Genomic DNA, 14,569 nt, shown 5'->3' on the forward strand with positions numbered 1-14,569 from the left:
CTCTAATCTACTGTTGATTGTGATACGCCTAAAATGCAGATCTAATAATGTCATTCTCCTACTCAATAAGCTTGATTCCCTCTTACAACTAGGACTGAATATAAATTTCTTTGACTAAATCTAAGTCTAGTCAATATTTCTGGTACTTCAATTATCACTTTTCAAGTTCCTTGTATTCTAGTCAAACGGTCCTACTTGTGGTTCCATATATATAAAACACTTTATCTTCTATCTATTTGCCTTTTGATTAGTTTATCTCCCATCCCTGAAACACACTCTTTGGCCTTAGAAGCCCTTGAATCTTAGTACTGAGGTCCAAGTTGACATACCCCCCTTTCTATATCATAAGGACTATTCTAATTTTCCCAGAAGCTAGCCTTCTCTCACATTCCTCCAAAAATGACTTATTTCCTTTGTATATTTATTTATCAATGTATATATTGTTTTGTTCCCATAGAATGTAAGCTCCTTGAGGTCAAGTACCATTTCCTTTTGTCTGTCTCCCAAAAACTTGTCACATAACAGTAATTTAATAAAAGCTTGCTGAATGAATAAAATCAAGAAAATCTAGAATTTGATGGGATTTCCAAGGTTGTCCAAACTCTAACCTGGAATGCAATCAATTCCCTTATACAATATATCTAAAATCAAACTCTTCATCTTTCCTTTTCAAATTTCTTATTTCTGTCAATAGCAAGGGAGTCCATAGTGATTCCTATCTTTTGAAACCTTTTATTTCCTTTATATCCTATAGCCAATCTATCACCAGATTTGCTGATTCTTCCTTAAAAATTCTGTCAAATGTGTTTCTTTTTCTCCATACCAATCCTAATCCAATCCAATTAAGAAAGCATTTATTATGTATCCACTTATGTGCAAGGCAATATATTGACACATACTGGCTGTGTAATTGCACATACCATTTAACTTATAGAGCTCTTGACAACTTGGGACTCCAAGTTACAGAGAAGATGTTGATCTTCATTGGTAGAATGGACCTTCCTTGAAAGTTCCTATGCCACTTCCAGGGCAGAACCAAGACAGTGGCATGGAGCTAAAATGCTCCTAGAACTTTCCCTACCAAAGATAAATGAAGCCTCTGACATTAGAGCTACAGATCCCATCAAGAAAAGAAGAAGAAGAAGAAGAAGAAGAAGAAGAAGAAGAAGAAAAACAAAAAAAAATAAAAGAAGATCCAAATAAGCTTTCAGTGGTAGACATCATGGAGCATCTACAGTGAAGGTCTGTCTCTTTAGGGGGGGAAAAAAGGAAGTAAAGCCAAGCGAGGATAGAGAGGCAGAAAGCCATAGTGCAGGCAGGTTCTGAAAATTTGACAACAGCAGAGGTTCTGACAGCTAAATAGTAAGTCAGAAGGGAAGGTCCTAACCACAAACAAAGTCTGAACCTGGACATAAAGGAGGAAATAAACCTCTACAAAGACAAGACCTGGACTTCATAGGCAACATCTTGACCAATGACAAGCCAGGGTCAGATCCTAGCCCCAGCATAAAAAGCTTGGATCTATACTCCCTATATCCCAGGAGCAAAACTAAAACAAAAAAGATAAGCAAAAAAGCTAAAAAAAAAAAGTAATCACTATAGAAAACCACTCAATGCCATGTCAGAATAAATCAGTGAAAAATAACTCACAGGGGATGTCTCAAAAGAGTCTATGAATTGGACTCAAATCCAAAAGTTCAAGGAAGAACTTATATAAGAATTTAAAAACAAAAGAAGAGAGGAAAAAGAAAAATGGAAAAAAGAAATGAGAGTTAAGGAGGAAAATTATGAAAAACTGACCAAAGAAATCAACTCCATTAAAAGTAAAAATAACTAACTGGAAAACGAAATGCAAAAGCTAGTTGAAGAAAATGAAACCGGGGGCGGCTAGGTGGCGCAGTGGATAAAGCACTGGTCCTGGAGTCAGGAGTACATGGGTTCAAATCTGGTCTCAGACACTTAATAATTACCTAGCTGTGTGGCCTTGGGCAAGCCATTTAACCCCATTTGCCTTGCAAAAAACCTAAAAAAAAAAATGAAACCATGAAATTTGAAATGAACAAATAGACACCAAAGATTATATAAAACTACAAGGTTCCATCAAACAAAATAAAAAGGCTGAAAAAAACTGAAGATAATGTAAAGTACCTTTTAGGAAAAACAAGCAACCTGGAAAATAGATGCAGGAAAGATAATTTATAAATTGTCAGACTATCAGAAAGCCTAGATCAAAAAAAAAAATCATGCAATAGAAGGAATTAGAATTGGGAAGGAAGAGACAAAACTCTCACTCTTTGTAGATGACATGATGGTATACCTAGAGAATCAAAAAAAATTATCTAAAAAACTACTAGAAATAATTAGCAACTTTAGCAAGGTCTCAAGATATTAAAAAAAACCCTCATAAATCCTCAACATTTCTATATATGACAAGCAAGATATAGCAGAAAGAGCTAGAAAGAGAAATCCGATTCAAAGTAACTTCATTCAATATAAAATAGCTGGGAATCTACCTGCTAAGGCAGACTCAGAAACTTTTTGAAAACAATTAACAATTATAAAACACTTCTCACACAAATAAAATCAGATTTAAATAATTGGGCAAATATCAACTGCTTATGGATAGGCTGAGCTAATATAATAAAAATGACAATTCTACCAAAATTAAACTACTTGTTTAGTGCCCTACCAATCAAAATTCCAATAAATTACTTTAGTGAGTTAGAAAAAATTGTAAGTAAATTCATATGGAGAAATAAAAAGTTGAGAAGCTCCAGGGATTTAATGAAAAAAAGTGCAAAAGAAGGTGGCTTAGCCCTACCAGATGTAAAATTATATTATAAAGCACCAGACATCAAAACTAGCCGTTATTGGCTAAGAAATAGAGTGATGGATCAGTGGAATACACTGGGTGCAATAGCAGGAATGGATTATAGAAATCTGCTGTTACACAAACCCAAAGAGTCCAGCTATTGGGATAAAAACTCTTTCTTCAATAAAAATTGTTGGGAAAATTGGAAGTTAGTATGTAAGAAACTTAGATCAGACAAACACCTCACACCCTATACCAGGATAAGATCAAAATATAAGCAACAAAAGAGAATATTGTACACCCTAACAGCAACAAGGGGGTGATGGTCAACCTTAATGGACTTTTTCATTCCATCAGTACAACAATCAGGCACAATATTGGAGTACCTGCAATGGAGAATACCATCTGTATTATAAGCAAAATAGGAGATCAAGTAATAGTTAACCTGTCAGATCTATGGAAAGGGAAGCAGTTTATGACCAAGGAAGAGATAGAGAACATCATTAAAAATAAACCAGACAATTTTGACTACATTAAATTAAAAAGCTTTTGCACAGACAAAACCACTGTAACCAAGATCAAAAGAAATGTATTACACTGGGAAACAATCTTTACAACTAGTATTTCTGACAAAGCACTCATTTCTAAAATATACAAAGAACTGAGTCAAATTCTCAAATTGACAAGCCATTCCCCAATTGGGAAATGGTCAATGGATATGGAAAGGCAATTTGCAAATGAGGAAATCAAAGCAATCCATAGTCATATGAAAAATTGCTCTAAATCCCTACATCACTGAGGTACCACCTCACACCTCTCAGACTGGCCAATATGACCAGAAAGGGCAATGATCACTGTTGGAAATTTGGGACACTAATACATTGTTAGTGGAGCTGTGAACTCATTTAGCCGTTCTGGAAAGACATTTGGAACTAAGCCCAAAGGGCAACAAAAATGTGCATACTCTTCGATCCAGCAATACCACTACTGGGTCTATATCCTGAAGAGATTATGAAAAAGGGTAAAAACATCACTTGTACAAAAAAATATTCATAGCAGCCCTGTTTGTGGTGGCAAAGAATTGGAAATTAAGTGAATGTCCTTCAATTGGGGAATGGCTTAACAAATTATGGTATATGTATGTCATGGAACAGTATTGTTCTATTGGAAACCAGGAGGGATGGGAATTCAGGGAAACCTGGAAGGATTTGCATGAACTGATGCTGAGTGAAATGAGCGGAACCAGAAAAACACTGTACACCCTAACACCATTATGGGGGTGATGATCTTGCTCATTCCATTAGTGCAACAATCAGGCATAATTTTGGGCTAACTGAGATGGAGAATACCATCTGTATCCAGGGAAAGAATTGTGGAGTTTGAACAAAAACCTGTTATCTTATATGATTTTGCTATCTCTTATATTTAATTTTTCTTCCTTAAGGATGATTCCTCTCTCATCACATTCAACTTAGATCAATATATACCATGGAAACAATGTAAAGACTAATGTACAGCCTTCTGTGGGGGACTGGAGGGAGGGAAGCAAGATTAGGGGGGAAAATTGTAAAACCCAAAATAAATAAAATCTTTCTTTTATTTTTTAAAAATGGTTTGTTTTTACACTGTTACTATAACCATTTTTTCTGATTTACTAAATGTCAGTTCATACAAGTCTTTAGTAAATGTCAATTCATCCAAGTCTTACCAGAGATCTTTGGAACTGTTCACTTCTTCATGTCTTACAACACAACAGCAGACACTTTGATGTAGCAATACTATAATTAGGTCTACCATACCCCAAAGATTTTTTTAAAAGAGGGGAAATTGACCTATATGTACAAAAAAATACTTACTAGTAGTACACCTAGCCCAAAGAGTATCTCAAAGAAATGAAGAAATGAAAACTATAATGATAAATTAAATCAGAGCTTAAGAGGATAGAATGGAAAGGAGAATTAATAGCTAAGAATCAAAAAATGCTAAAAATACTAAACTTTATCCAAGAAATGAACTCACTGAGAAGTTGAACAGGCTACACAGAAATCACTCCAATAAAACAAAATTGGGGAGGAAAAGAAGATAAAGTATATACTATTAAAAATAAATAATCTAGAAAATAAATCAAAGACAGAGAATCTAAGAATCATTGAGCTACCCTGAAAAACAGAACTTTTATGATTTCTTGAAATCTGACATCCATACATACCTACTTTTCTTTCCTTCTTTTCCTTCCTTGCCTCCTTCTCTCCCTCTCTCCCTTCTCCATCTTTTTTTTTTTTTGCAAGGCAAATGGGGTTAAGTGGCTTGCCCAAGGCCACACAGCTAGGTAATTATTAAGTGTCTGAGGTAGGATTTGAACTCAGTTGCTCCTGACTCCAGGGCCAGTGCTCTATCCACTACACCACCTAGCCACCCCTCCTTCTCCATCTTTAAGGGAAAACTATACCAGTATTGCCAAACTATCTCCAGAACAAATTTGTCTACCAATTTACTGAGTTAAGAATTGATTTTATATTTTTAAGTAAAGATTTAGTGTATTTGACTCAAACTTTGCTTATGAAATGAATATTTACAACATAAAATTTATATAACCCCAAATTAGAAAATGAAATTGAACAAACTATAAATAACAAAAAAAGAAAAGAAAAAAATCTTAGTAAACTCCTTCTATGATGCAGATTGCAGTTATAGTTTGGTACCCAAACTAGGGAAATATAATGCCAAGTAAGGAAAAAATAGATCAATATCCCTATTGAATGTTGATGAAAAGTAATAAATGAAGTATCAGCAAATAGGCTACAGAACATATTCAAAAATTTTTAGTATACCTTGACCAGGTAGGATTTATATCCAGAATAGAGAGTTGGATCTATGTAAGGAGAAGTACAAATATAACCGATTATATTAATATTAAAAATAATAATAGTCTGCAATGGAGAATGCCATCTGTATCCAGAGATACAAAGACCAAGGACTAATGTAGGAAAAAACCTGATATCTTATTGTCTGATCTTGCTATCCCTTACACTTTATGTATCATCCTTAAGGATATGATTTCTCTCTCATCACATTCAGTTTGGATCAATGTATACCATGGAAACAATGTAAAGACAGGCTAATTGCCTTCTGAGGGGAGTGGGGGGGGGAAGTAAGATTAGGGGAAAAGTTTTAAAACTCAAAATAAATAAAATCTTTAAAATAATAATAATAATAAATCCCATTACAGAAATCAATTATTAAAAAAGTTTTAAAAATTTTTATTTAAGGCAATGGGGTTAAGTGATTTGCCCAAGGTCACACAGTGAGGCAATTATTAAGTATCTGAAGCCAAATTTGAACTCAGGTACTCCTGACTCCAGGGCCGGTGCTCTGAGCACTGTGCCAGGCACCTAGCTGCCCTAAAAAAGTTTTTTGATAAAATTCAACATCTATTTCTATTAAAAACAGAAAAAAGTATAGAAATACATGGATCCTTCCTTCATATGAATTCTACCTAAAGCCTCGAGCAATTTTTAATAAGTCTTTGAGTAAGATCAAAGGAAAAGGAAGGATGTCTATCATTACTATTATTTGATATATGTACAACTAAAAAAAAATTAGAGAAAGAATAAATTACAACCCCCAATTTAAATACCAAATTAGAAATTCTAAAAATTAAAAGAGAAATTATTAAAATCAAAAGCAAGAAAACTATTGAACTAATAAATAACTAATAAATGTTGGTTTTATGAAAAAAAAACAATAAAAATCATAAACCTCAGGTTAATTTGATTTAAAAAAAAGAAAGAAAACCAAATTGCTAGTATCATAAATGAAAAAGATAAATTCACCACCAATGAGGAGGAAATTAAAGTAATAATTCAGAATTATTTTGCCCAACTCCATGACAATAAATCTGATAATCTAAGTGAAATGGATGAATATTTACAAAAATATAAATTATCCAGATTAAATGAAGAGGAAATTAAAAACCTAAATAACCCTATCTCAGAAAAAGAAATTCAACAAGCCATTATTGAACTGCCTAAGAAAAAATCTCCAGGGCCAGATGGATTCAATCAAACATTTAAAGGAACAACTGGTTCCAATTCTATAAAAACTCTTTGGAAAAATAGGTGAAGACAGAACTTGCCTCTTTCTATGACACAAAAATGGTGCTGATACCTAAACCAGGAAGACTTAAAATAGAGAAAGAAAATTATAGACCTATCTCCCTGATGAATATGAATGCAAAAATCTTAAATAAAATCGTAGCAAAACGATTACAAGTTATCACTAGGATTACACAATATGACCAAGTAGTAGGATTTATCCCAGGAATGCAGGATTGGTTCATTATTAGGAAAACTGTCAGTATAATTAATTATGTCAATAATAAACCTATCAGAAATCATATGATTATATCAAAAGATGCTGAAAAAGCTTTTGACAAAATATAGCACCCATTCCTACTAAAAAACAATAGAAAGTGTAGGAATAAATGGATTATTCCCTTAGAATAAAATTCAGGATCTATCTGAAACCATCAATAAGCATTATATGCAACAGGGATAGGCTAGAGGCATTCCCAATAAGATCAGGGGTGAAACAAAGATGCCCATTATCACCACTACTATTCGATACTGTAGTAGAAATGTTAGCTTCAGCAATAAGAGAAGAAAAAGAAATTGAAGGAATTAGAATTGGGAAGGAAGAGACAAAAAACTCTCACTCTTTGTAGATGACATGATGGTATACCTAGAGAATCCCAAAAAATCATCTAAAAAACTACTAGAAATAATTAGCAACTTTAGCAAGGTCTCAAGATATTAAAATAAACCCTCATAAATCCTCAACATTTCTATATATGACTAGCAAGATACAGCAGAAAAACTAGAAAGAGAAATCCCATTCAAAGTAACCTCAGACAATATAAAATACCTGGTAGTGTACCTGCCAAGGCAGACTCAGAAACATCTTGAAAACAATTAAAATACATTTTTCACACAAATAAAATCAGACTTAAATAAGTGGGCAAATATCAACTGCTTATGGATAGGCTGAGCTAATATAATACAAATGACAATTCTAACAAAACTAAACTACTTGTTTTGTGCCCTATCCATTCAAAATTGTAAAAAATTACTTTAATGAATGAGAAAAAAAATTTGTAAGTAAATTCATATGGAGAAATAAAAAGTCAAGAATTTCCAGGGATTCAATGAAAAAAATTCAAAAGAAGGTGGCTTAGCCCTACCAGATCTAAAATTATATTATAAATCATCAAAATTGTCTGGCATTGGCTAAGAAATAGAGTGGTGGATTAGTGGAATAGACTAGATGAAAGCAGGAAATGATTATAGTAATCTGCTGTTTGATAAACCCAGAGAGTCTAGTTATTGGGATAAAAACTCTCTCTTCAATAAAAACTATTGAGAAAATTGGAACTTATATGGAAGAAACTTGGATTAGACCAATACCTCACACCCTATACCAAGATAAGATCAAGATGGATACAGGATCTAGACATAAAAAACAATATTATAAGCAAACTAGAAGATCAAGGAGTAGTATACCTGTGAGATATATAGAAAAGGAAGTAGTTTATGACCAAAGAAAAAATCCAAAACAATATTAAAAACAAACTAGATGATTTTGATTACATTAAATTAAAAAGCTTTTGCACAGACAAAACACTGTAACCAAGATCAAAAAGAGATGTAGTAAATTGGGAAAAAAATTTTATGAGTATTTCTGACAAAGCACTCATTTCTAAAATATACAGAGAACTGAGTCAAATTTAAAAAAAAAACCAAGCCATTCCCCAATTGACAAATGGTCAAAGGATATATAAAGGCAATTTACAGATGAGGAAATCAAAGAGAGCCAAAGTCATATGAAAAATTGCTCTAAATCACTACTTATTAGAGAAATGCAAATTAAAGCATCTCTGAGGTACTATCTCATACCTCTCAGACTGGCCAATATGACCAGAAAGAACAATGATCAATGTTGGAAAGGATGTTGGAAAGGATGTGGGAAATCTGGGACACTTATGCATTGTTGGTGGAGTTGTGAACTCATCCATCCTTTCTGGAGAGCAATTTGGAACCATGCCCAAAGGGCAACAAAAATGTGCATACCTTTTGATACAGCAATACCACTACTGGGCCTATACCCTGAAGAGATTATGAAAAAGGGTAAAAATGTCACTTGCACAAAAAATATTCATAGCAGCCCTGTTTGTGGTAGCAAAGAATTGGAAATTAAGTGAATGTCCTTTAATTGGGGAATGGCTTAACAAACTGTGGTATGTGTATGTCATGGAACACTATTGTTCTATTAGAAACCAGGAAGGATGGGAATTCAGGGAAGCCTGGAAGGATTTGCATGAACTGATGCTGAGCAAAATGAGCAGAACCAGAAGAACACTGTACACCCTAACAGCCACATGGGGGTGATGATCAACCTTGATGGACTTGCTCATTCCATAAGTGCAACAATCAGGGACAATTTTGGGTTTTCTGTGATGGAGAATACCATCTGTATCCAGAGAAAGAATTGTGGAGTTTGAACAAAGATCAAAGATTATTACCTTCAATTTAGGGAAAAAATCCAGTATCTTATTATGTAATTTTGCTGTCTCTTGTACTTTATTTTCTTCCTTAAGGATATCATTTCTTTCTCATCACATTCAACTTAGATCAATGTACATCATGGCAACAATGTAAAGACTAACAGACTGCCTTCTGTGGGGGCTGGGGGAGGGAAGTAAGATTCAGGGAAAAATTGTACAACCCAAAATAAATTAAATGAATTTTTAAAAATTAAAAAAAAAAGAATCTCAAGGAAAAATAATAAAAAAAAGGAATATCATCTACCTATATCAGATCTAAAACTATGCCACAAAATGGAAATTTTAATTTCCAAAAGCACTTAACACTGGCTAAAAAACAAATAGAACAATCAGTGAAATAGATTCAGTACATAAAATATAGAAGCAAACATTGTATCATAGTATTTGATAAATTTAAAGATCATATATAGGACTTACTATTCAATGAAAAACTGTTGGAGAAACTAAAGCAAACTGGGAAAAGTTAAGATTAGACTAACATGTAACACCATATTTCGAGATGAGTTCCAAAAGGAAACATAACTTAAAGTACACAAAAACAATCATAAACAAATTAGAGGAACATGGAAGGAAATACTTTTTGCATCTATGAAAAGGGAAAGAGGTCATGATTAAACAAGGAAAAAGATCACAGAAGACAAAATGGATGATTTTGATTATATAAAATTTAAATAGTTTTTGGACAAATAAAACTAAGAGATAAAATTGAAAGGGAGATAACTGAGCAAAAAAATCTTTATAGTAAATTTCTCTAATAAAAGTTTCATATCCAAGACATATCATGAACTAATTTAAATCTATTAAGAAAAGCAAAAAATTTGGTCAAAGGATTCAAAAAGGTAATTAGCAAGGGAAGACATCTAAGCCTCCTTTTGATATATGGAAAATAGTTCCAAATCACTAATAATCTGAAAAATGCAAATTAAAACAACTCTAAGGTTCTTACCTTACACTCAATGAACTGACAAAAATGAAAAACCACAATTAATGGAGGATCCGTGGAAAAACAAGCACAAGAATGAAGTATTTTTTAGTCTTTTTTTTCATTTTAGGTTTCTGTAAGGCAAATGGGGTTAAGTTGCTTGCCCAAGGCCACACAGCTAGGTAATTATTAAGTGTCTGAGACCGGATTTGAACCCAGGTACTCCTGATTCCAAGGCCGGTGCTTTAACCACTGTGCCACCTAGCTGCCCCAAGAATGAAGTATTAAGCACTAATTTAAACATAGTAATAATGACTGTGCTAAGTAAGGGGGACACAAATAGAAAAAACAAGCTCTGCTCTCAAGGAATTCATATTCTAATGGGGAGATAACTCATATGAAGGTTTCAAGCTGGGAAGTCAGATGGAAAGATTCATGGTCCATAGGATTCAGTAGAAATGCAGACAGTAATGCCTCTTCTTTAATATTATTTACACTAATAAAGTCATATCACTTTCTGATGTTGAACTATTTGATTGAATCACTGATGGAGTGGTAAACTGGCCCAGCCATTCTGGAAAGCAACTTGGAACTTTGTCCTCAAACTCACTAAATTATGCACACCCTTTGACTTTGTGATGCCACTATTAGTCATTTACCAAAGAGAGATTTAAAGAAAGACGAATACAAAACTACTTATAGCAATTCTTTTTTTCTAACAGCAAAGAAATGAAAACCACACAGATGGCCATCAATTGGGAAAGAAGAACAAATTATGGCACAGGAATGTTATAGAATGTTATTATGCCATAAGAAATTAGGAAAAGGACAAAACAATGACTAATTACAATTAAAGAACTGATGAAAAGGAAGTGTGCTACTCACTTTTTGACAATGTAATGGATTTGAGGCCCAGAATAAAACACATTTTCAGACATAGTCAGTACAGGAATTCGTTTTATTTGACTATGCATATTTATTATAAGGGTAGTTTTCACATTATTGGAGGACAAGAGGGAGAGGTGATCAACTTACAATGACTTCTGTTTTGCATTCACATTGTATTTCAGATGCAACCTCAGTCCCAATTCTGAAATCTAAGCAAGAGAAGGGTCTTTCCTCTGTAGTAATTTTTTTATTTATTTCCTCATCAGATAAGACTGTAGCTACATTTGTGGTTCCCTAAGGATTCTAAAGCCAAGAAATGTCAAAGCCCAGGTCACTCAGGTGCATCCCATTCATTAAAATAAAACTGGGAAATATCAAACAAAATAAAAAAAAATTACTGCAACACAGATTGGTGGGCTTGTGAAATCAGGAAGATATAGTGTTAAAGTATTATATCTGGAATTACTTTCTATCTGATTTTGATACTATACTACTACTACTACTACTACTACTACTACTACTACTACTACTACTACTACTACTACTACTACTACTACTTACTACTACTACTACTACTTACAGCCAAACTTACCCAGATAGTCTAATTAATGGAGTTTTCAACTTGTTACACTTACCAATATTATAAAGTGCTTCAGTACAGGAAGAGTCATTTCTCAAAGCCTCTTTATAAAATTCTGCTGCTTTCTCATAATCTCCATTTGCAAATACAGTATTTCCTTTATTAGTGAGAGCTGATGGATTGTATCTATCAGAGTTCACAGCTAAATCTGCATAGCTATTGGCTTGGGTAAATTCATTCTCCTAAATAAAATATGAAGAATATATAATTTTAATTTTCAAAAATAGCTAAATTTATCCTTTATGGCATACTAATACCTATAACAATGATAACATACTCACATTTATTATTCTTAATAACTTAATTTTGCAAGGATATCAATCCATAGGCTTAATCAGAATCTGATTTATTTTCTACCTATATATATATTTTAAAAAGTATTGCCTTGGAAATAGTTTGCTAATATTTCCATAGTTTTAGATATAATATAATTTATATATAGATTACTTCTTTCCCATTGATCAAATTTCCAGTCATTTATTATTTTACCATATTGTCATTTTCCAGGTTAAGTTGATAAATAAATTAAGCCAGTTAGTAAATAAATTAATAAGCAAATATTTTCCTGTATTGCACTACCCATTTTGACCAAGGCCAAGGAATCATTTATGTGGCCAATATACAGCCCATCTTTGCTCCATTCAATTTTTCCCATCACCACTATAAATTTCTTTCATGTCCTCTTCTCAACCATTTCTACCTCAAAATAATCAAATTCCTTGTTTCTATAAAATAAAATCAGATTTTAACTGTTAATTCAATTAAAAAATGTTGTTAAAAACTCACTTACTGTGTATAGACAATAAGGATATGAAAAAGAAAAACAAAAGTCCCTTTCTTCAAGGAGCCTACATCCCTACATCCTCCTGGGAAAGGAAAGGTGTGGGACATTTTTACAGTCAAGTATAATAAAAGGTAGAAAGTGATAAGGGAGAAAATAAAGGGTCTAAAATGCAACAAGAATACTTGAGGAATAAGAGAAAGTTTTAATTTGAAAGGGAACACATTCCAGGAAAGGAGAATTTTTGCAAATGCATAGAGCAAAAGGTGCTGCATCAAATTAGGGATTCAGTTAGGCTAGAATTATAATATATGGATGGGATTAATGTGAAATAAGGCTGGAAAATCAGGATGTTGTTAAGAGTTAATAGGTCAGGCTAAGGAATTTATATATTATCAAAAGGAAATAGGGAGGCACTGAAGGTGTTTGAATGGAGAGATGTAATGGTTAGATCCATGAACTAGGAGAATGCTTTTTACTGTGATGGTTGATTTGAGAGATTGGACCAGGAATATCAAGCAGAAGGCTATTACATTAGCTGAATGATGAAGGACTGCTGTAGATTGGGTTTTGGTTGAGTAGAGAGTATAATTGATAGAACTTGGTAACTGATTAGATATAGAAGTTAAGAGATAGTGCCCCCATAGAAGGAAAATTGTGAAGTTTGGAAGAGGACACTGGGGGAAGAGGTAATAAACTGTTTTGAGTATGCTAAGTTTCAGATGCCTCTGAAACAGCTAACTGGAAATGCCCAATAGACATTGGTGGGCTTGTGAAGTCAGGAAGATATAGTGTTAAAGTATTACTTCTGATACATACTAGATGTGAGAGTCCAGGGTGTATTCTAAGACTACAGAATACAGATCAATTACTGAATAACACTGGTGGAAATAGCTTCCAACCAAGAGTTCCTCAAACTGATATAATAACAAGTTATAGAAGAAAAACCAACTGCTGTAATTACATTTTATTTATGTAATATTTTATCTATTTCACCATTATTTATTATTAATTTCACACCATGTTTTATAAATGTACTCCATAGAATCTTTCATTTTCTATGTTCTGTGCCTATGGATTCTTGGTGTTCACCATATAAATTTATGTAAATTCAATGAACACTAGAAAAAGAGGTATGTATATTCTTTGCTTGTTCCATCATGCCTATCTAGTGCTTTAATTTATTTCTTAGCCATCCTTTTGCTGGATTTATCAAGAGATAATATTAAAATAGACTGGTATGTGTACTATTATTAAAAAACTCATTGTATATACAATATAAATTTATATTTACATATGCATATATATACATATATACATATATAATATATATATACATCTTCTTGGAAAGCTTGAAGTGTTTCCCTTTAGAAATTTTATTGTAAAATTATTGGGCACACACATGTGTACATGTGAGTGTGTATTTAAGACAGGTATAGTCTCATTTTGCACAAAGCTTTCCAAAGAATTATAAAATGAATTTGCTTAATTTTTTTTCACACTTTCTGCTTTAATATAACTTTTGAGTTCATTTATGTCATTCTATTTCAGATGTGGCAATAGCATGGTAAACTTTAGATAAGCTTGTCATTTTGAATTGTTAAAACTTCAAGGATTGTTTCTAGCAAGCAGCAAATCATTGAATTAAAAAGCAAAATCTAAAGCTTACCATAAAAATGAATACTATAATAAACATCAGTATATGTGGTGCTCCTATTTTATCTATTGGAGATTTCCCCCTTCTTTATTTATCTAAAATATCCTGAATACTTTAAGTGATTTTAGTTTATATAAAGCTCTAAATGTTCTCACATTTTGCTAGCAACTGTTTCATCCTGGTAGCTTTAACTATTTATTTTCAGGTGTGGAAGGATTGCTTGTTGGTCAAAATATGGCTTGAAATCAAT

General features: G+C 32.8%; 1 protein-coding gene across 4 annotated transcripts in view; it reads right to left on the reverse strand.

Moving 5' to 3' along the window:
• The window catches only part of IFT88 (intraflagellar transport 88), a 126,458-nt gene that overhangs the window by 59,493 nt on the left and 52,396 nt on the right, over positions 1-14,569 (reverse strand). For all 4 annotated transcript variants that reach the window (XM_074216243.1, XM_074216242.1, XM_074216241.1 and 1 more), the window contains one exon: positions 11,877-12,063. In XM_074216243.1, the coding sequence (XP_074072344.1) occupies positions 11,877-12,063 (187 nt within the window). The remainder of the gene's footprint in view (positions 1-11,876; positions 12,064-14,569) is intronic.

The sequence above is a fragment of the Macrotis lagotis genome, chromosome 1 (genome assembly GCF_037893015.1).
Source record: "Macrotis lagotis isolate mMagLag1 chromosome 1, bilby.v1.9.chrom.fasta, whole genome shotgun sequence".
Lineage (NCBI taxonomy): Eukaryota > Metazoa > Chordata > Mammalia > Peramelemorphia > Peramelidae > Macrotis > Macrotis lagotis.